This window comes from Rhea pennata, chromosome 5 (assembly GCF_028389875.1).
Source record: "Rhea pennata isolate bPtePen1 chromosome 5, bPtePen1.pri, whole genome shotgun sequence".
NCBI classification, from domain to species: Eukaryota; Metazoa; Chordata; class Aves; order Rheiformes; family Rheidae; genus Rhea; species Rhea pennata.
The window spans coordinates 3,989,099-4,010,394 of record NC_084667.1 but is presented as its reverse complement, the minus strand read 5'-3'; the positions used below and the strand labels follow the sequence as shown (position 1 = coordinate 4,010,394).

The window sequence follows — 21,296 nt, the reverse complement described above, 5'->3', positions numbered from 1 at the left end:
CCATTGCAGTGGACGCTAGTTGGCTTAACTTTCTACTCCAAGGGCTCAGAGTAAGTTTCAGCAATAAACCCCCACCACAGTATTTTCATTAAAATGAAGGGGAAAAAAAGGAGGGGGGAAAGGAGGAGGAGCGAAAAAATTTATCTTTACTAGCCCATTCTTTCTAGATGTGGAAAATACAGAGCAGCTGAACAGTTAAAATCTGTGATACGCAGACACATGTATGTGCAATGACACACACCCCATAATTTGTCAATTAGATGACCAGATGATTGGTCTTCAGGCTTTAATTTAAGCCTATGAAACTTGGAAAATAAAAAGTAATCATCTGCAGTTTCTGCACTTTCATTATCGGAGATGTTAGGTTTCCCAAGAGGGTGCAAATCAACCATCAGTTAAACAAGCAGTAATTAGGAGCATTAGTAAGGAGCCAGATATCATCAGTAAGCTCCATGTTGCGTAGAAACTTGCAAAAATAAGTTATGCATCATTCAATTTTAAGGATTACACTCAACTCAGCAGGAAAAATTTGCAAGTCAGAGTGCAAGACACCAGCAAAGTTTGGAAAGTGATAAATAAAAAATAATAATAATAGGAAAAGTTTCCATAAAGAGCTTTTTCCCTGCCTTTCAAGGTTTCCAGTAAGTAGAAAACCAAATTTCTGTTAGCTGATAGCCAGGATCAAGCTGTGAGGCATCGTTCCGCTATATTTCATAAAATAAGCCAAGTTCGAGTGAACTAAGCAGCAGAGACTACCTCAGCGAGAAGATGCTCAGGTGGAAACAGGGACTTCCGAACGGGCAGCCGTGGCGACGGCGGAGCTGAAGGACATGCTTGCCTTGCCCGCCGGCCCTAAGCCAGGCCTCCGGGTACCGCTCGTCCAGGCTGGGTACCTGGATACAGTCACCTCGCACGGATCCCACGTCTTCCCTGCCGAGCTAGCGCGCGCTTTGCAGCCGGAGGGTCCTGACCCGCGCAATTCGGTCCTGCCAACGCCAACCACCCTCGCAGACTGAGCTAAAAAACCCACAAGACGCTTTTTCCATTTTGTGTTCCTGCGTACCGCTGAGCGGCTGCTGCTTTCGATCCTTAAGAGGGGATTAAATCTCTGCATACAACTTGTACCTCAAACGGTTAAGTTCAGAAACCACTTGTAAATTCTGCTAGATGAAAAGTGTTATATAGACACAAAGCAATATAGATCCACAGCACCACTACAGCAGTTGTCTGGAAAGCCAAGATATTAATAAGAATTAATGGTGCTACAGCCACTGCAGCCTTCAGATGCATTTTTATGTGGTTGCACACTTCTAAGCCTCCCAAATTTCTGCCCAATATGTGGTTTTCAATCCTGAACTAACACTCAAGCAAACAAAAAACAAAAATAAATCACATAACTAGATCTGGGGAAATGAGGGCTACCAGGATTCACCTCACCGGCGTAAGCCTGTGTGCACGTTGTACTCAGCCAGGTTCTGGTTTGTAGACTCACATATTCTGCAGAGGCAGGAAGAGAAAACGAAAGGCGCTCAGCACGCGCCGCGTTAGGAGAACACGAGCAGCCTGCCAGCTCGCGATCAAAGACGAGGGGGTCTCAGCTGAGACTTGTCCGACACGCAGGCACAACGGGGTGTTTCTCAACTACTGCCTTGATGCACCCAATTGCGCCCAAGCGTTTGCTACTGTGTAACTCATAATGGTTAGGTATAAAATATTCATGATTATTATTTAATATCGGTTTGTTTGAATTTATGAAAGTTAAACACTCAGCTGCTATACTGAAACAAACAAGGAAAATTAGTCTAATTTAATAGTCTGTAGAGACGGGAGGGAACAAAGGAAGAAAATTATGCTAAAACACTAGAATCGGAGACATTAGCTTTGTGCCTGCTGGAAGAGGAATGGCCAGTTCCATCGGGGAAGGATTAACCCTGCTCCCTTCGGTTACCCAGATCATAGAACGGGCTCCAGCGGCAGTGCTGCTTGGAAGGTAGCACCTCGCTCCCTTACCCTTTACTTTATTTTCAGTCTTTAATCAAATAGCTGCTGGGTCTACAAAGCTAAAGTTAGTATTCTCTGTTTAATCAGACTCCTTAAACTCATCGATAAGCATAATTTGTTGAAGACTTCCTGAGCAAGCCAGTAGCTGGTGGAAGCTGTACTGGCAGGTGGCCCATCTACAGAAATACGGAGTGCTGTATCTTGGCCAGATTGACATGATCCTACCTTTACCTCTGCTCCATGCTTTTGTGTATGAGCCTCCTTGAAAATTTGAGACAAAACGAGAAGACATTTCCATGGCCAGGGACCCAGCAACATAAAAAAAATGCACCTATTCTCAGAATTTCTCATTTCTTCATCACAATGCTGTTCTCTGCCCCACTTTTTTTCCATACTGTCTTCCTGTTGGGCAAGAAGAACCTACAACTTTACAAGAACCCTGTTTCCAGAGATTGCATTTTAAGGCAGGTGATCCGATACTTGCTTCTCCCTTAGGTGTATGGGATCTTGATTACCAGATTCAGATCACCCAAGAGCAGAGGGAAAAATATATATATTTTTTTTTGTATAAAATCACCTCTCTCCCTTTTTGTTTCATTTTGGTCTTTCATATGCACCACCGTAGCTTTACTGCTGTTTCCAGGTGCACAGAAATATTTCAGAGAATATTTTGAGGAACAGCCTAACTAACTGCAGAAGGTAGTGCTCTCATCTGCAGAGGAAAAAATAAAAAATAAAAGAGATAGTGCGTTTCTTTGCTTACCAACCAAAAGGCTATTGTTAACTGATACTATTATAATTTCCATAAGATAAAAGACTGTTCCTGCTTAAATATCTTCACTAATCACTGGAACTAAGGGTAGAGACAAAGAATTATCAGCAGAGCTCTGGTCACAGATTATCATCATGCCACACAGCTGTTGATGACTGGCATGTTATCTAGTAGTAACTCAAGGAGCCCCTAATAAGCTTTCAAATCTTGTGGAGTCTGTCGAGGAAGCTAGATCATAGATTGATGTTGCCTTAAAAATGAGCTCCCTATTAAATGAATCTGTGATGGGGCTTAGGAAGCTTTTCTAATGATTGACAATAAAATTTAGTTCTTCATGGCCTGAAGAGTCCTATTAATGTGAAGGACAGCTTTGTCTTGTGAAGATTTTTTTTATTTCTTTTCCTAGCAGATCATCCACTTAGAGATAAATCTGGATGTCCTTCAAGTTCAAGCCGTCTGCCAGGACGATGACTTTGCGAAGTAGGAAGGCGTAGGACAGTCATGCCTCGCGCTGGCAGTTCTTGTCTTTGACTGTCAAGAAAGCAGGGAGCATTTGTGAACCAAAATTACTGGACCTTGGAGACAGCAGCGAGTTTTGCTGAACTGGCCCTGTTGCTGCGTACTTCCCAGAATCCGGAAGAGGGGCAGCTATTTGGGAAGCTGCAAGAGAGGCCAGGAGAGGGAGAAGTTCTCCAGACTTCCAAGGAGAGAAATCTCATTTTCAGTTTCCTAAACGAAAGGGACACAGACTGTTCATCTTCCTCTGTATATTGTCTAGACTGTATTTTTAAAAGCCAAGTAAAATAACATCTCCTTGCTCTCAGACCGCCGCTCAAATTCCGTATTCACCCTCCTGGCATGGCCAGGAGAAAGCAGAACATGAAAGGGAAAAAACACAAAACAAAAAAAAAATAAAATTTCCAGAGGATTACAACTGTACTTGCAGCGAACAACTTTGTCTCTTCTAGTCATTAAAAGTATTGATCTCCCTCCTTGTATACTTAGTTGGGCTACATATTTTTGCATGTATGCCAACTAACACTTTACTCCAGTTCTTCACTGCTCCTGTCTTGCATTCTGCAATGGTAAAACTCAGGTAAGATCTTTATTTTACACTATGCTCTGACCTAAAAGCTACAGATCAGGCTGAAACGTTACTCGTTACTTGTTCTTTGTACGTGCACAGAGACAATACAGTTTTCAGAGGAGATTCACTTGCTGTGACAAGCAGACTTACCATCGCTTTAGGACCTGAAATTTAAAAGGCTATTGCCAGTGAATTAGTTTCAGTCAAGGATATTCAGATTAAGTCTCCAATTAGCCGCTGTAAACATGCGCAGTGCATCCCTGTATCAATAAAAGCTGTTTCAGTTTAGAAGGACCGCCCGCCCCTTCGCCGCTGAGCCCTGGCTCCCGGCCAGCTCGATGATGGCTTAATGACAGTGCTACGTGCAGAGCGTGAGGCTATCGGCAATCAAACACAAACTTTACTCCAGAGTGCACTTTACAGAGAAGCTGCGGAGGGAAGAGGAAAAAAACCCACGCTTACAGTACGCGCAATCAAGGCACTTCTCTTTTCTGGTTCTTACTGGTCTCTGTTGCCCTCCTCCTCCTGCACGTGCACACACTTCTTGCATGTGTTGCATCATTAGAAACAAACAAAAAAAAAACCCACTTATTTTAAATTAAATTTTAGGATTTTTTTTGCTTGTACTTGAAGCTCTCTTTCATCACCCAAAACTCCTCCTGGCCCCCACCAAACCAACCTGGGACAAACTGCACTAATGAGAAAGCATCGTAAACACTGAACATGGATAAAGCAAGTGTCCCCTGTGACGAGTCCTGGGGGACAAGGGGACAAGCTCCACCTCTGCAGAAAAACACCTTCGTAAGCGCAAGCTCATTACGGAAAACTGTAAGGACTCTCCCTGCGGGGATAAAGGCATGGTGACCAGAAATACATCTTCTGTCGGCTACTCTTATCTATTAGGCAGAAGGATAATTTCATAGTGCCTTAAATATTCAATACTTTTATTCCTTGTCAGCACTTAAGACCTTTTCAGTTCTGCCATTAATCACCCAGAGGAGTATTGACAGGGAGCCCGATACATAATACCATTTTCCCGCAACCTTTAAAGAAATTCTACATATTTTGAGGCTCTTGTGGGTGCATTAATACAGGTCAGAGAGACGGCCAGAACACGGCAAGCCTACGTGGGAGCTTTGCTCCTATCAGCACCGCCTGCCCCAGCCAACATTCCTTTTTCTTTATTATTCATTTATTTTTAACCTGTGGACCCAGAGAGTGAGTAATGCTGGCCGCCGGGAGGGTCTTCTCCATCCTCCCGGCACAGCGAAGCCCCGCTCCGTTGCCGGAGCGCAGCCAGCCAGCACGGGAGCAGGATTCGGACCAGCCCTGTTGCGCCTGCTGGGTCCCCAAACCCTCCCTCGGGGAACCCCAGTCCCCGGATTCCCACGGCTGCCCGGGCGGCCGAAGCTACCGAGACGTTACTGCACCACGAACAGCGAGACGAGCGGTGCTCAAGTGTTTGCTACCATGGCAGTGACACCAAATTAAGGCTAATTGATGAGACCTCCTATGTTAACTTTGGAATTAAGCCTTCTCACTCACCCCCTGTCCGCCTTTCCTCCCCACCACGTTTTTCCAAAGACGCTGCCAACTCTCAGTACATCTACTCCTGCAGAGAAAAGTTTGGGTAAATGAGTATTTATGGGCAAAGCCCATTAAAATCACCAGGGATCCATTAGAATCAGAAATAATTTAACATAATTTATGCTCTGCTCAGGTAACACGGGCAGTCCCGAGCGCCAAGGCTTTGCCGGCACATTCAGTTGTGCCGCCCTGGCGACACTTGTACAGTTAGGGCAGCACAACCCATCCTGCGCGGGTGCAAATAAAGGGGACGGACGTGTGCGAAGTGACACAGCAGCTTTCCACACGCGGAGGGAAACAAGCTATTCCAAGTCAAGGCGGTTTTGTAAGGACATATCTGTATGTGCTCTAAGGTTAGGCAATAAAAGCATATTAGTGAAAAGAGATAAAAGGCTAATTAGCATTGCAGTGCCTCCCCTGTCCCCATCCACACAGCTGGTATTTGCACCCATAAAACTTTGTGTAGGCAGAAAGTAGGCAACCCTGAAAAAGCATGCATAAATACACGCATGCAATAAATTCATCTACAGCCTTTACCTTAGGTTTGCACAGCTCAAAGCTATTCACTCGACTCATACGCAAGCAAGCCTCGACGCGGTTTCGTGCCTGCCTCAAGTGCAGCTGGGAGGCAACACCAGGCTCCGGATTTGAACTCCAGCTGCTGAACCTCCATGTCCATTTTTCTTTTTTCCAGCGAGCAGGACTCTCGCATGGATTTGTGCTGCCACCACCCGACAGGAGAAGCCAGCCCGAAGCCCGGCAGCCCAGGCTAACGCGGGCGGCGGCGCAGACCCCTCGCTGGGTTTTTGCGGGACGCCCAGCGGTTGCTGGCCAGGGAGGTGGTCTCGCTGCTGCGGGCTCAGGATGCCTCCCGAGGAGGCAGAAAGCCTGGAGAGGACCATCTGGCTCCACTCCCTCTTTTTTCCTCTTCCTCTCCAAAATACTCCTTCCTCTCCAGCAGCCAGCATGCAGTGCAGATAGGTGGGACAAGTGAGAGAACAGGGCATACATATGTATAAAATACATATTTTTATATGTGTATACACACACACACACACACACACACCCCTGGAGGTGGGCAGGTGGAGCAGGCACCACGCTTGCCTGCAGCCACGGTCACATTTAGCACAGCTGGTGCCTGTCTTAACTGCAGCCTGGATATCACACTAACTCGTAATTACCAGCAACAGCTTCTTCGGACAGTAAGCAGTGAAATGGGCTTTTAACCAAGCACCAGCAAACAACAGAAGTAAACTAAAAAAACCAAAAAAAATTATCTTTCAGCTGCAGACATCTTAGATGAGTGGAGGAAAGGGGGGCAAGAAGGCAGATCCATGACATTTGCATGCTCCACAAGTGGTTACCACCGAGTGTTATAGCGGCACTGTCCCTTGAAGCCACCAGCAAGAAGTCAAGCTGTGCATTTAGAAGCATTAATGGCAAAATGCGCTATCCTTCAGTGTCAGATATATCATAATTCAGCATTTGATGAGGACTGGTGTTTGTTAGCCCTGTCATTGCTTCTCCTGTGAGGAGGAAGTCTGTAAAATACTAAACCAAGCAGTGACCTCTCCTTTTGGCCTGCTTCAGAGACCATATTCATGCTTTTCAAAAGATGACAAAGAGTACAAGTTAATGCAAGGAAACAGAAATATTGGTGAATACTGTAAAGAACAGAGTTATCAAAATATCCTGGGGGACCTTGTTCTGTTTACACACCCAGCCATACACCGTGGTTTACATGCCTTAGCAGCAGGACACGTTACAGCGTTTGCAGCGAAGTTCCTCCCTTTCCTGCCTTCAAACCACTTCTCAAACCACTTGCACCAGATTCCCCCGGGGAAATCAGAAGGGAAAGGTGCACTTGCACTTTATACAGTCTTCAGCAGCAAACGTAACTCCCTGTTAACAACCTGGCAATAGGCAAGCTAAGAGCTAATTGAGACATTTTTTGCATCTCCTCTCCCAAACACCCCCATGCATTCTGCAGGTGGTTCTCCCAGCACCATCCTGCAAGGTGCTGTGTGCAGTCCATGGGGCCTCGGGAGGCTCCAGGCTGGGGCTCCGCTGCCTCCCGGGGCCCCGTGCTGCAGGCTGTTCCCGTTCAATGCGGCATTCCCTTCCCAAGCTGACTAGCATCCAATTGCCTGTATGCATTACTGGAATAACTACGACTGTTAATGGTGCAAGGCAGGTTTGCTGCAAGATAATCAATCGCAGAGGTCAGATTAAAAAAAAAATCATAATCATTATCTATAACATGAAGACTGCCGACACTTAAAGTCTCTTGTCAAGAAGTTAGGTTCTTTGCTCACTCCAAAGACAAAAAAGTAAGGATGGTCCATATTTCAAATCTGGAGCAAGAATGTTGATAAAGCCTTAGGGCAGCACAGAGAAGAAAAAAGGGGGAAAAAAAATCAATGCATCTTTTCCTTATGTATTCTAATCATATTCTAACATATTCTAAATCAAGCACATAAGGATGTGCTTAAGTCCCATTGATTTCAAAGAGTGTTTAAGAAAGTATTTAAGTGTGTTGCTGAACTGGGGCCAAAACTTTAGAGACATTTGCATTGATCTGTATTAAAAAAAAAGATGCAGTGCAAGTAGTAAGATCTAAATAAAAATGACAGTTGTGAGTATGACTTAGTCGATAAAAAATGCAAGATTATTTCTTGTTTGGATTTTCAGGTCTAAAAAAGAAAACACAGAAAGTCAATTGTGACCAAAGGTTCATATAAACTAGACATACAAGCTTCAAAACAATAGCTTTTTCTTTTATTAAAAAAAAAAAAAGCACAGTTTTGCTTTAAAGTAGGATTCCTTGGTGTTTGTCAAAAGACCTAGCTATCCTGTCACTTCCAGCTGACAAAGCTTTGGACAAACCGGACCATTCCAGGCTGTGTAGAGGTTGTGGAGCCTCCTTCTCTGGAGATCTTCAAGGCCTGCCTGGACGCAACCCTGTCTAACGTGCTCTAGGTGACCCTGCTGAGCAGGAAGGTTGGACTAGATGATCTCCAGAGATCCCTTCCAGCCTTGCTGATTCTATGAGCACGCCGTACCACACTCCTGCAAAGTTCACGCTACTCATTTTAAACTGGATGGCTGGTGGCACGGACATTTATTAAGCCTTCACAGAGCCATTAAGTTCAGTAAAATCTCTTGTGTGTTTTTATTTGTCAAAAATCAGAGCTCTAAGTGGCTCGTTTAATCAACTGCTTTCTACTAGGTGTTTTGCGTAGCGGTATCAAGTTCCTTTCTCTGTTAATCTTATCACAACGCAACAACACGGGAAGAATGACGGTAGAGAAAAGCTCCTTTCTGTCACTGAGGGATGGAGGAGAAACGGAGCTCACAGCCTGCTCCACCTCGCTCGCAGGAAGGGTCGGGAGCCGCTGCCGACAGCGACGCGCCTGCGGGTGGTTCACGTAGGAGGGCATGGGCTACGTGTGCTTCCTTCATCCTTTTCCTTCCTCCTTCTCGCTGCCTGAACAGCCAGAGAGTTTCCTCCTGCTTTTCTGACCAACCCCTTTTCCCCTTTCTAGAAGCCCTAGAAGGTTCACAGAAGCCAAGAGTCTTCTGTGGCCAGCAGCCATCTGACAACGTTGGTTCAGTCTTAAGCTTTGTGGAAATCCTGATAAATCTGATCCAGGGTTTCAAACTCCCTGGAGCTGGTATGCGCACATCTTCCTTCCTCTACAGGTAGCACTTCCCCGCAGACTTCCCTGCCCACTCTTCCAACTCTCGCAAGACACCTACTGCAAGGTGAACCAGCACTGCGGCCGCTGGTGCCAAAGGACAACTTGCAACTGGCCTATTACACAAGGGGAAAAGGCAATCAAAACTGAAACAGAAGCAGAGGAGAATTTAAAAAAGTGAATACCTCAAAAAAAAAAAAAAAAAAAAAAGTACTGTGACTTTGTAAGAGCCATCTTGAAACACTTGATAATCAAGTATTGATCTCTAAGCGTCTAGCCTACTCTGCAAACATCAAGATTTCATCTGATTGCAGGCGCATTCATGTTTGGGCTGCTGTGATTTTATCTTTCTCCTGTATCCCCCTCCCTGCCACAAATGGAAAGGAATTGCTGAAAGAGTCTGGGCACTGTTGAACTCCACCACGACCACCATCACAAGGAAGGTGAGAAGAAAGAAAAAGAAAAAAAAATCTTCAAAAACAAAAAGGGGTACTGGAAGGAAAAAAAAGGAAAGAAAAGAGGAGGGAGAAGGGGATTCCAAGTATTAAATCAAGCAAGTTGCGTAAGAGGCAACATGAAGGATAACTTATTATAACTACTTACTATATAACATATTACTTGAAGCCACCATTCAGCTAAGTTTGGAAGTCAAAGAAAGAAGAGTTCACTGCACAAGCAAATAAAGGTACCAGGGTTAACAGGGTTAATGCCAAACAGGTTCTCTTTTCCGGTGCACACGCTCTCCTGCCTCAATTAGGGTAACAAGTATCCATGCATCTCCATTTAAACGTATACGGTTACTAGCAGTCAGCTCTAATGAACTGAATTATGCATTATTAATCACTCTAGAAAGCAGCTGTGTACAAATATTAACAGCAAGGACCAGGTCCCCTCTCCCCAAAGGGTTAGCGCGGGCGGGGATACTCTGCCTTGCAATGCTGTCCGCACCCTGCAAGTCCAAAGGATAAACAGGCCCTGGACCTGGAGGCATTAATGCCACCTGCATTGCAGGGCTCCACCCCACGTAGCCAAGAAAGGTTTACGCTGACATTTAATGAGCTTGATAAGCTCTTATACAAAAACAAACACGTATATACTTAGGGCCTGCAATATTAGGGCTATTGGCAGGCACACGAGCATAGCTGCCGCGGCAGGTCTGCGGCCAGCTGGGCTCAAGCGGTGGGGCTGGGAAGGGCTCGTACCTGCACACTTGTGGCAGGAGACAAAAACGTACCAAGAAAAAACGTGCTACGGATATGTGACAGGTTTTTGGAACGGGTCTCTGCTTTGCCATCGTTATATCACTCAGAGTCTAATAAGGCAATAAATCTAAGCACTGCTCAACTGCAAAACTACAGACAAGAAAGAAAAAAAAAATCAAATAACTTGCCCTGATCCCATAAATACCAACACACGTGCACAAACCCAGGACAAGACCACTCTGTTCTTTACACTGTCCCAGAGCGCACACGTATTTCCCTTTTCTTGCTGGATTAGCCAGTCTTCCTCTGCGAGCCTGCGACTGTACAGCACATGGTCAGACTCTTAAAACACTGTAAGAAAGGTCGCTGGGTGGTCACAGATTTCCCCTGCACAAGAGGAGGAAGAGGGGAGGACCAGCAGCAGCTCTGGCAAGGGGTCCGCTCTAACACACAATGAAGACAACACAATTTTTCCACTGCCAAGAGCGGAAAAAGTCTTCCAGTGCATTTAGTTCAGGCTCTTGAGAGTGATGTTACATAGCCCCGTTCCAAATTTTTAAGTTTCTTCTAAGCAACTTTAACACCTAAACACCAGCTTAAGGACCACCTAGTAGAGGTTATCCACATTTCTAAACTCACCTGTGGGCAAGCATATGTAAAATATCTGTAAAATATTGACCTGTTTCTCCAATACCCCGTCCCTGCTAAGTGGGGACCTGAAAGATTCACCAAGCACCCATTTCAAAAAAGCATCTCTGAAAACTTCAAAAGGTTATTGATCATCATCTGAGGACAAACAAAACCAAGATTTAACATTCCCAGGTTTATACTCATCTAACACTCTGATTGTCAAGTAAAAATCATACATTCCTGTGTATAATTAACCAGGCTAACTAATCTTGCTCGACAAACACAGATATAAACATCAGTTTTGACACAGAGCCAAAGCAACCGCTCTAGGATCTCTGCCAATGCCGAATTCCTCGGTCTGATATCATAAAACGACTTGTCTGTTGTATTTACAGTTCCAGTGGCTCTGGACTCTGCCAGCAGCCAGCCAGAAGAACAGACTTGAACTTACTCGTTATGCTAGAACATGTGCATTTGATTAGAAAAAAAAGAAAGAAAAATTACACATATTTCTTCTGAATGGCGGTATTCATCAGACCTCCCATTGTAAACTAATTGCAAGGCATGCTGCTACGCAAGTGTCATAAAACTCCTTTGCAACCTCTAATAAACCGCCACATTCCTATCGGCGGTATTCCACCCTAGCTCTGTGGCCAGTTTCCTGTTATCCGGTTCCTTACATCTGCACCTCAAATTGGAAGATGCAGGGTCTCGCTCTGCATTTGAATTGCAAAGCACAGAATTGCCGAGTGTTTCTTTTTCTTTATAAAACACAAGTACAAAAATATTTCACCTTAACCGTGCACTTAACTGAGGGACTTGGTAAAAGCGACTCAACCTGAGCCTGAGCAATTTCACGCTTTTGTTAAATCCTCAGGAACAGAAACCTTGGTAATAACCTGCTAGACAGGGGCTACATTTCAAAAACTACCCAGGAAGGTCCCATCCTGCAGCTGGTCCAGGCACTCGCTCCGCATTTCAGACAAGGCACTTGGCAGCTATCACCACTGGTGTGGTGCCACCACACCAGTTACACTTCTCCTCCAGCAGCTAGAGATGGCCTGCAAGTGGAGGATGGAGAAAATATCCCAGAAAAGAGCCCTCACACAGACCAAGGCATGTTTTCCAAAGAGCTCATCTCACACTGTCCATTAACTTCAGGCCATCAACTTCATCCCTGACAGGAGCAGTTGGCTTCTGATCTAAAAACACTCAGCGTGGGCTAGACACAGTGGTCACATCTTCAGATTGCAACTTCCTGCCATGTTTTCTAACCAGCGGCCACCAGCGCTCGAGGCCTGATGGGAGATCCCCAGAGGCAGCGCCTACACCCACTTCAAGCCACGACAGCATCCAAGAGAGGACCAGGAGCCGACACCAGGAGCTGGCAGCAGGCCGCGGCTCTCAGGACCGTGCAGCAAAGTCCGTGTCTGCCCAGTCATGCTAGGTCACGGGCAAAGGCAGCACCTCAAACGCCTACTCAGCTGGGGGCACAGCCTCTGGAGACCCAACACCACAGGCGATGGGCGCTGCCGTCCACGTGGCTCCGGCACCCTGCCTGACCACAGCGAAAGCTACCCTTGCTTCAGCAAGGGCAAAACCGCATCCTCCTGGCAGCACCCGAGCCGCCTGCACATCCCGCAGGGAACACCGCTTCCACGTGTCGGCACGTCGGCCAGCCATCCGGGTTCCTGCCGGCCACCCTGAGCCCTGCCGGCCCGCTGGAGGGACTTCCCAGGCCGAGGGCAGCCCGGCTCCCCTGCTGCCGCATCTTTCTGAGAATGCCAAAGGGACCGATATCCCAAACTCCTCAGCCCTTGGCATGTATGCAGCTTCATTTTTTTTTTTTTTTTTTTTAATAGCAATGGAAAGAGAACTTCCTCAAACTTCTCATCTGGAACATTTTCCTACTTTTTTTTTTTTTTTTTTTTTTTTTTTTTTAATATTACCTCTTTGATTTACTTATAATAGAGGGGGTTTCTACAGGGCAAACATCTCTGCTCCTGCAAAACTTTGTGCAATTTCCCCCTGGGAAGTTTTACAGCCTGCAGCAGGCCTCTGTGAGCTACATTCATTTGCAAACTGGCTCAGAGCCTTTTACTAGCAGAGCCCTCTCCTCCTCCACCACTACCCCCAAAAGCTGCCCCCAACTCTAACTAGCTCCAGGAAGGGACTCCAGCACCCGAGAAGGCAGAAGCTGCAGTATGTCACCTTCACACTGGTGGTCCCTGGAGCAACTGCTGACTCGGGGGCATTCTAGGTCACCAGGCTCAGCTGTGGTGTCACTTCCCTGCCTCCACCACCAACCTGCTTTTCCGTGCAAAGTATCAGAGCCGCAGCACTGGGGACACAAGTCCTTAAAAAAAGCGACCTCTGTCTTAGGGACAGAGCATCCCTCTGCACAAGGATGTGAATCTTCTCACGCCAATGAAAAAAACTGAACCTAGGTCAACTATACTCTTGGTGAGATCATTCACCATTAAACTACTATAAAAGGAGAATCATTATATTTTATTACTAGAAAACAGAAACTCTCATTTAAAAGAGAGCAGAAGCCAACACTGTGTTGGGTCTGTTAGCACAAGTCTTTCAGAAGAACGTTATCTGGTTACTTTTCTCTGTTAACCACATCAGCTTTCTTAAATATGACTTACTGCAAAGACAGATTTGGATCTCTGGACTGCAAAGATGAAATGCTATGTTTTTCTTTATAAGTCCTCAAATACCAACCAACAGCTCTCAACTGTATCCATGACCCTTAGAAAAGGCAACTTCCGTCTATTCTCTTTGATGCAATCTTGACTTTCTTGAAATATTGTTGAAAGCCTTTTGGAAATAGCAAAATCCTACCTGACTTAGTTCTCATAATATGCAGCCACAAGGAAAGTTGCCTTTATTTTACACAAGTTTTTCATGCCTGACGTTTGTGTACCTAACATGAAGCACATTACACTAAGCAGCCAGTAAACTCACGGAAGTTCATTTACTAGGCAGTTCTCTCCACTCTTCCAATACTTAGGCTGAAAATTAAGGTCCTAACATTGTTTTAAAAGCATAAACTTCTGAACAATGATAAGACTGATGTGACATAGATTCATTTCCATGACAAGAGGCGTTACCATGTAGCAGAAGACTTGCATTTTTAAACAAATTGCTCCAGACTCTCAGCCCCATCTGTCTAATATCTGTATCTTCAAACCATAAATCATAATAGTGCATGTCAAGCCCCGAAGTTCTGGCCTAGCTGTGTAGCAAAACAAGACCCCCAAAAACATTGGGCTGTGGTGAAGTCTTCTAGGTATCCAAAACATCAGAAGCATTTTTGTCTGTGTAAAATCTACTTGATAAAATAAATGTATGCTGAATTTAAAGTTAGGATTTTTGTGTATGAGCCCACGAGACTTCAAAAAGGTAAGAAAAATGGGCTGGGTTGCTGGTGGACAGGAAATGTCCATAGATGACGTGGGAACCTGCATGTACTGTAGGAGTCATTTGGTTAGTCAGAATAATCTTCCTGTTAGAAGCGTCCCACATCCCAGCTACAGCTGAGAACTGCTACTTCATATATTACGAAGCTAATATATATAACTTCATAGAGCCTCACATATTATAATGATGAGTACCATGGATAAAGGGATTGGTTACTATTAGTTTCTGATGAAATCCCTCTGTATTTTACAAACTACATTGAGTGCCTTTCAGTCCTGAACTGACTAGTGTTTCCATGTGCTGTTTGGAGTCTAACACCTTCCATGCTAAAGCACAATGGCCAAAAGGCTCTCCCTACAGTGAAGTAGTCTTGTATCTCTTTTTAAGATGTGTCCTGTTCTGTTTGTCATTACTATTTGTACAAAAATAATTACAAGAATTTGGTTTTAAAACCATCTCTACAACCCCAGGTCACTCTCCAGAAGAGCCTTCACCCTAGCCAATGCCAAGCGCTCTCACACGTCCAGATGCCTCTTTCTCCAAACACCTTGATAAAAATGCAGGACAAGCTCCTTTCACACTGGTCTAACTTTAATGAAAGCCCTTATTTCTTCCTTCGAGTGGCCCGCAACGTATTTTGAGCATTAACAAGGCAAACAGCCACCCAGAGAAAGAACTAGGCTGTCCTTAAAGATATGCCATGCCAGACACACAGTTGTACTTCCTAACAGCAAACACAGTCCCAACAGGAATAAGTGAACTCCAGTCTACCCTCATTTAAGCTGAATCTTCCCAAGCTTTAACTGCATCAATCAACAGTTAACTGAAGCTAAGCACAAGATCACTGTTCCAACATTGTAGTATTTTATTACTCCCACTGTTGTGTTCATGTGTGTGTGTGTTTATGCAGGTTTCAAGGTCTTCCCAAGCACCTAGTAAGTGCCATCATATTTATTGGTTTTCTTAATTTTCTATGGAGGGGAAAAAAACCTCAGCACCACTCACATATCTCCTTAGTTAAAACTAAAATTAAAACTAAAAGAAATACCAAACACTTCATTTTTGTCATTATTACAAGTTTTCATCTTTTCCATTTCTGGCACGTGCCAAAAAGAAGTGGATGTGTTCCTGAAGTGTGCTACGTACTATAGAATTCAAGTCACGGATAAAGAAGTAGGGGTATTTTCAGCATTCAGGACAACAACAAAAAGTTAGTTCCAAGTAGGTCTACTTTGCCACAGCAAAAGGGACTGGGAAAGAGAAGCCAAGTTAGCCCAAACTGAAGTGATGGCCCTGCAAATGCAAACAATTGGGAATTCTTTGGGAAAGGAACCTGAAAGAGTTATGTGCCCTCTCCATTTCTAAGGAAAGAAAAGCCTAAAAAAAAAATAACAAAACCTTTTCTCGCAAAGAAAGTTTGCGGTGCTGGCACAGAGCATCCCTCATTTTGCATCACACAGCCAGGACGATACGGACAACTCCTCTAGCTGCAGGACGGTGAGGCGCAGCGCGGGCAGCAGCGAGCAGCCAGCGCCGCGTCCGCGCCCGCGCACACCGAGGGGAAGGAAGGGCAGGGCGCTCCGCAGCCTGCCTGAGCCCACCGCCAAAGCTGGGCTGCCTTTTTTTCTTTTTTTTTTTCTTTCCTTTTTTTTTTTTTTTTTTTTTTGGCGGGGATCCTACGGGCTCTCGGCGCTGGCGGTCGCCGCCCGGCAGGAGCCCCCGGGGACGGGGACGGGGCGGCCGCTCACCTTGGAGCGCTCCTTCACGTAGTACTTGCCCAGGCGGCTCCCGCAGTACATCACCAGGCGGTCTATGAGCGTCAGCAGGAAGCTGATGGCCTCGCAGCCCTCCTCCGTGCCCCCGATCCACTTGATCTGGTCGCCGCGGAGGTGCCGCTTGGCGACGCCGCGGCTGGGGCCGGCCAGCTGCCCGTCGGCCAGCTCGCCGTCGCGGTGCATCCGCTGCACCCGCTCCAGCACGCGGTCGCCCACCACCTCCCCGAGGAAGTTGTCCAGGTAGCAGAAGCCGATGTCGTGCAAGCAGGGCACCACGTACTCCAGCGCTATGCGCTCCAGGTCCAGCCGCATGATGTGCCCCAGGGGCATGGCGCCGCGGGAGCCGCGCTCCGCCGGGCAGCGCGGGCCACCGGAGCCCGCTCCGCCGCCTGGCCGACGTGCGCGACCTGCCCCGCCGCTCGGGAGCCGGCACGCTGGGAGGGACCGCCGGGGGCGGCAGATGGCCCCGCGCCGTTTAATACGCCTGCTACGTGCGGGATGTGTGCTCGCCCGCCGCGGCGGCACGTGGGCGGAGCCGCCCGCCCGCCCCGCGCGGCGCGGCACGGCGCGGCTCGGCGCGGCGCGGCTCGGCGCGGCGCGGCGCGCCCGCGGCACGGCACGCCCCGCCCCCGGCGGCGCGCAGAGCCAATGGGCTGCGCGAGGGGCGGGGCCTCTCCCGGGGGAGGCGTGGTCGGCCGGCGGAGGGGGCGTGGCCCCCGCCATTGAGGAATTCTCCCCTCGCATGTCGAGCCGCGGGTGGGGCGGGGCGGGGCGGGGCGGGCACGCCCCCGGGAGGAGGCCACGCCCCGTGCAGGAAGCTCCGCCCCCCGCGCAGCGGCCGCGGGGTTCCCACGGCCCCGGGGTTCCCACGGCCCCGGGGCGGGCGGCGCGTCCGCGGGCTTCGCCCCTTCCACTGAATTTCAGCACCAGGCGGAAATGTTTCACGAGGGAGCAGCGCAGCTTCTCCTGGACGAGGAAAGCACGCGTTCGACTGAAAACACCTTATGGAGCACGAAAGGTGCGGACAGCAGCAAGCAAACTCGCCTCGCAGCCTGCCCCACGGCCAGCAGCAGGACAGCAGCGCGTGGACCATGTTCGGTCCCGTGCACTGCCCACCTTCTACTGCCTACGCCAAGCACGGCTCTAGTCCGCTACAGTTACCCCTCGCAAGAGCCAAGTAGTAGTATTTTTACATCGGATAAATTCATAAGTAGTGAGCTATAAATTGTCAAAGGGCTTTACTTGATTTAGACACATGCTTTGCACTAAGTGTGGTTATAATGAATAAGAAACAGTTCTCAATCCTTTGATGCTCATCTGAAAAGCCAGCAGGCATGGTACACCAAGAGTGGCTGGAACAAGCAGCTCGGGATGCAAGATTAATCCAACTGTGAAATGTCAGTGTTAAAAAATTTGCCTATATTGGGAAGCATTACTGTGGCATCGTTGTATTGTTACGCATTTTGTCATGTAAACACCAAATCGTGCCAAAATCTTCATCTTTTTCTTGCTTTTCCCACTCCCCTCTTGTTTACATGTACATGTATGTGCATGCCTCTGTGCCAGGATCAAGTGTTGGTAAGAGCTGAACATCAGACCTTGCAAGAGCATGGTGTATTCAGTTAAGAGGTCCACATCAGAAAAGGCCATCTGAGGAGAGTCAGAGATGTGTCCTGAAAGGCTCTGTTCGTAACCCCATTTGCAGAGTGACGTTTGCCGAGTTATAAATAATTTTGTTCCACAAGTGTCAGAGTCATGTCTTCCCTAGGACGGCATCCACTGCCCTTTGCTACTGCTTCTCAGTAAGCCAGGTTTTCTGGTGGAAAGTGTGCTTGTTTTCTTGAAGCATGAGGATGTGTTTTTCCACGCCTAGCATTTGCAATAGCACTCAGAACACCTTTCACTTGTGTCTGAGCTATCCCTTTGCCTTGTAAACTTCTCTTCATTCCTATGTTGTGAAAACCTTCCCTTCTAAGAATTGATTTTCAGATTTTTTTTTTTTTTTAGGTTTCCATTCTACAAACTCTTTTCCAAAACTTTTGGGTACTGTATAGCTGCTGCTTGCTTCTGCCTTTGCAGTACGTGCTAACCAGTTCAGGAGGCAGACGAAAACAGGGCGTTGTAGTGTTGGGAGGACGATCTTAATTTCTTTGCTTTAGAGGAGCAGTACAACTACAAAGTGTCTATAAAGCCTTCACACCTTGTTCCATGCTTGTGTACTTTGCTGACAGCAGAATTTACAGATAAACTACTTTACCTTATTTAGGGCAGAGAGTTTTACACATTAGGGATTTTCTCTTAGGATTCTTCCCCTCGGAAAGCCAGACTACTTTAACGGCAAGAGCTGAACTGCAAAGCTCCCAGCGAAAGAAAGAGAAAGGAAACGAATATTCTTTACATCAATTGGAAACTGAAAAATAGTATTTATTTTTAATACTTTGTGATGTAGTTTGATGAGCTGATATCTCATGATCTAGTTAAACAATCATTGAAACCCCACATACAAAAGGGCGCTTTCTGACCATTTCAGCATGATTTAAGGACTGGCTTTGCTTGTAGGGAAAGGACACACACAGGCTAAGCAGGTGCCTTGAATGCTTAAGGTGTCATTAACCCCATCTGCCCTTCCTACCCCTCTGCTGGAGGTTACCATCCCCACCTTAATATCATGTCATCCTGAGAGCAGGCATAAGGGCAAAGGTAGATGTTACGGCTTGTTATCTAGCAACTTGCGCAGCACCTTTTCCCTCTCACTCGCCTTTGCACTCGCTTTGGCAGTCTTTGGACTCTTCCAGAGCCAGTCTCATTCGCCCCGGTGCCGCGATCTGCCAGCCTGCGCTAGGATGCAGGAGCAGTTAATGAACGGGGGATAAAACACCAGAGTAGGCTTTGACTTGATGCATTTAACACCTGCTGAGTGGTGGTTGCCTTATCTGTTCCCATGTGTTCATTGATGCATCTTCCAATTCCTTGTTTTGGAAAAAAAACTGTTAAAAATACCTTAAGCCCCTGATGTTGCCAGCACCAAGAAAGCTCAGCTAGCATCAGCAAAAACTAGGCATTTTCCAGAAGTCTTTTCTAAAGTTTTCTAGTGTAAGCCTGGCCTGTTGGGCGATTTCTAGCTTTTGGAGGGCATTAAGTACCCCATCTTGTTCCAGCAATCCCAGAGATGGTGAACCCTAAGCTTGCTGCCTGTCCAGGCCTGTCACGCCTCTCTCCTGGAGGACGGGTTTTTGTGGCATGCTTCCTGGTGTTTGAGGCTTGGGGTGTTCAAAACTGTCCTGCAGCAAATAGACAAGTGAGCAGAAGGTAAGAGAAGCAGTCAAAGGTGATTAGTAAATGCAATTAATGCACGGTCTGGCAGTAGAGCACTTGGCGGTTCATTGCATGGCTATCACCTGCCGTAAGGACAACAGCTTGGAGGTGAATGTGGTCGTAAGGGGAAAAAGGGCGCAGTAAGTAAACAGCACAAAAAAAAGGGAAATTGTATCTAAGTGGTAAACTCTGCTGAGGTAGTATTTCTGTAAAACAAAGACGTCCAGTGATTATGTGATTTTTAAATTGATAGTATCTTTTTAGGACTCTGATTGTACAGATGTCTATATATATATCTCCATGCTTTACAAAGGTTTGTCTTACCCATTTGATTTGGAGAGTTAAGAACTGCACCTAGAACAAGTGTTTACATTAGAAAGGAGATAGAAAATTATCATAAATAACTTTTTGACTGCGTTAAAACTATTTTTAATATAAATATTCCTTTCCAGAAACAATACCCTTTACTATCCTTGATAGCAAAGGATAGCTCAGTGTTCCTGGGATTAAACAGTAAATCCTGACAACAGGGAAATAAGTCTGCCCAAAATGGTGCAATGTAATAAAATAGAGAATCTGCCTCAGATAAATAATCCGCCAATCAGAAGACAGAAGCTGTAGATGATTTAGAGGTATTGCTAAGGATTTCAACTCAGAAAGCCCTCAGAAATGTACAGGCCAAAAAGCAAAGGTCTCAACATCACTTTAAAGAGATTTCTGCTACAAGAAATCTTCAAAATCCTTGCACTGTCTTTTCCTTCTCAAATAAATTAACTAGTCTTTTAACATCTTTATTGCTGATGATGAAGAACAAAGCCAGAAATGAAGTGTTCAAGAAAAAAACCTTCAGCCTCTCCCTCTTCCCAGCCGGTGTGCAGGTGCTGATATTTCACACTTGCAGTTCTCACACAGCTTCCAAGGCAAATAAGGAATGAACGCGTGATACGAAAAGGGAAGATTCCCCTTTTCACGCGGAGGCTGATGCTGAGGTGAAGGAAATGCCTGCGGCGGGGTACCGCGGGGTCCCCGCGCAGCAGGGCAGGCAACGGGCTTCCACCTCTCCCGCTCCGCCAGCTGCCCGGGGAGAAATGGTTTATCATCTGAATCCTGTAATTAAAGCCTCCACTGTGCACTCCAGAAACCCTGGAAAATCTTTATCTGGGAATGAAAATTCAGTTGGCTTTCAGCCGTCCCGCTGAAATACCAGTAAGATAGTTGGGTTGCTGAGGGGGGTTAAGCTGCCGAAACAGTGTCTTGCAAAAGATTTTATGGAGGGGGGAAACCACACTTAGGGTCCTTTTTACATCTTTCTCATTCATACGGCTATAAAAACACTGTTTTCAATACAAGTGAGGATATTGTTTTATTTCACCTGCTTGATTTTCTATTTAGAAAGTTCCTACCCACTACAGGAAAATTTTGAGGGGCTCGGTGAACACGCATTTTAACTCCCATGCTTTAGCAAAAGAATTAGGGTGCTGTGTTTTGTTTTTAGAATACTTTATCTATGATTCAGTTAAATCAGAGCTAACAAATGAGCAGAAGAAATGATTTTTAAACTACCTGAATAAAAAAACTTCCTCTAGATTACTTAAGCTTTGCCTACACACAAAGATTGTACTGTAACTATAATGGTATAATTAAAGCAGTGTATTTCTAGCTTTTCTACTGTAAAAGTATTGATTCATTTATACACCTATAAAGTTGCTTTATACTAGCGTATAAATAGTTTTGCATCAGAAAGGGAATAAATCATATCGATATAACGCACATTTATATTGCTTTAATTATATCCACACT

General features: G+C 46.1%; 1 protein-coding gene across 1 annotated transcript in view; it reads right to left on the bottom strand.

Annotated features, from left to right (window-relative positions):
* The window catches only part of EGLN3 (egl-9 family hypoxia inducible factor 3), a 29,224-nt gene extending 12,484 nt beyond the window's left edge, over positions 1-16,740 (bottom strand). Inside the window, exon 1 of the mRNA XM_062577487.1 lies at positions 16,155-16,740. Coding sequence (XP_062433471.1) covers positions 16,155-16,511 — 357 coding nt within the window. The 5' untranslated portion in view covers positions 16,512-16,740. The remainder of the gene's footprint in view (positions 1-16,154) is intronic.
* Positions 16,741-21,296: the final 4,556 nt, after the last annotated feature.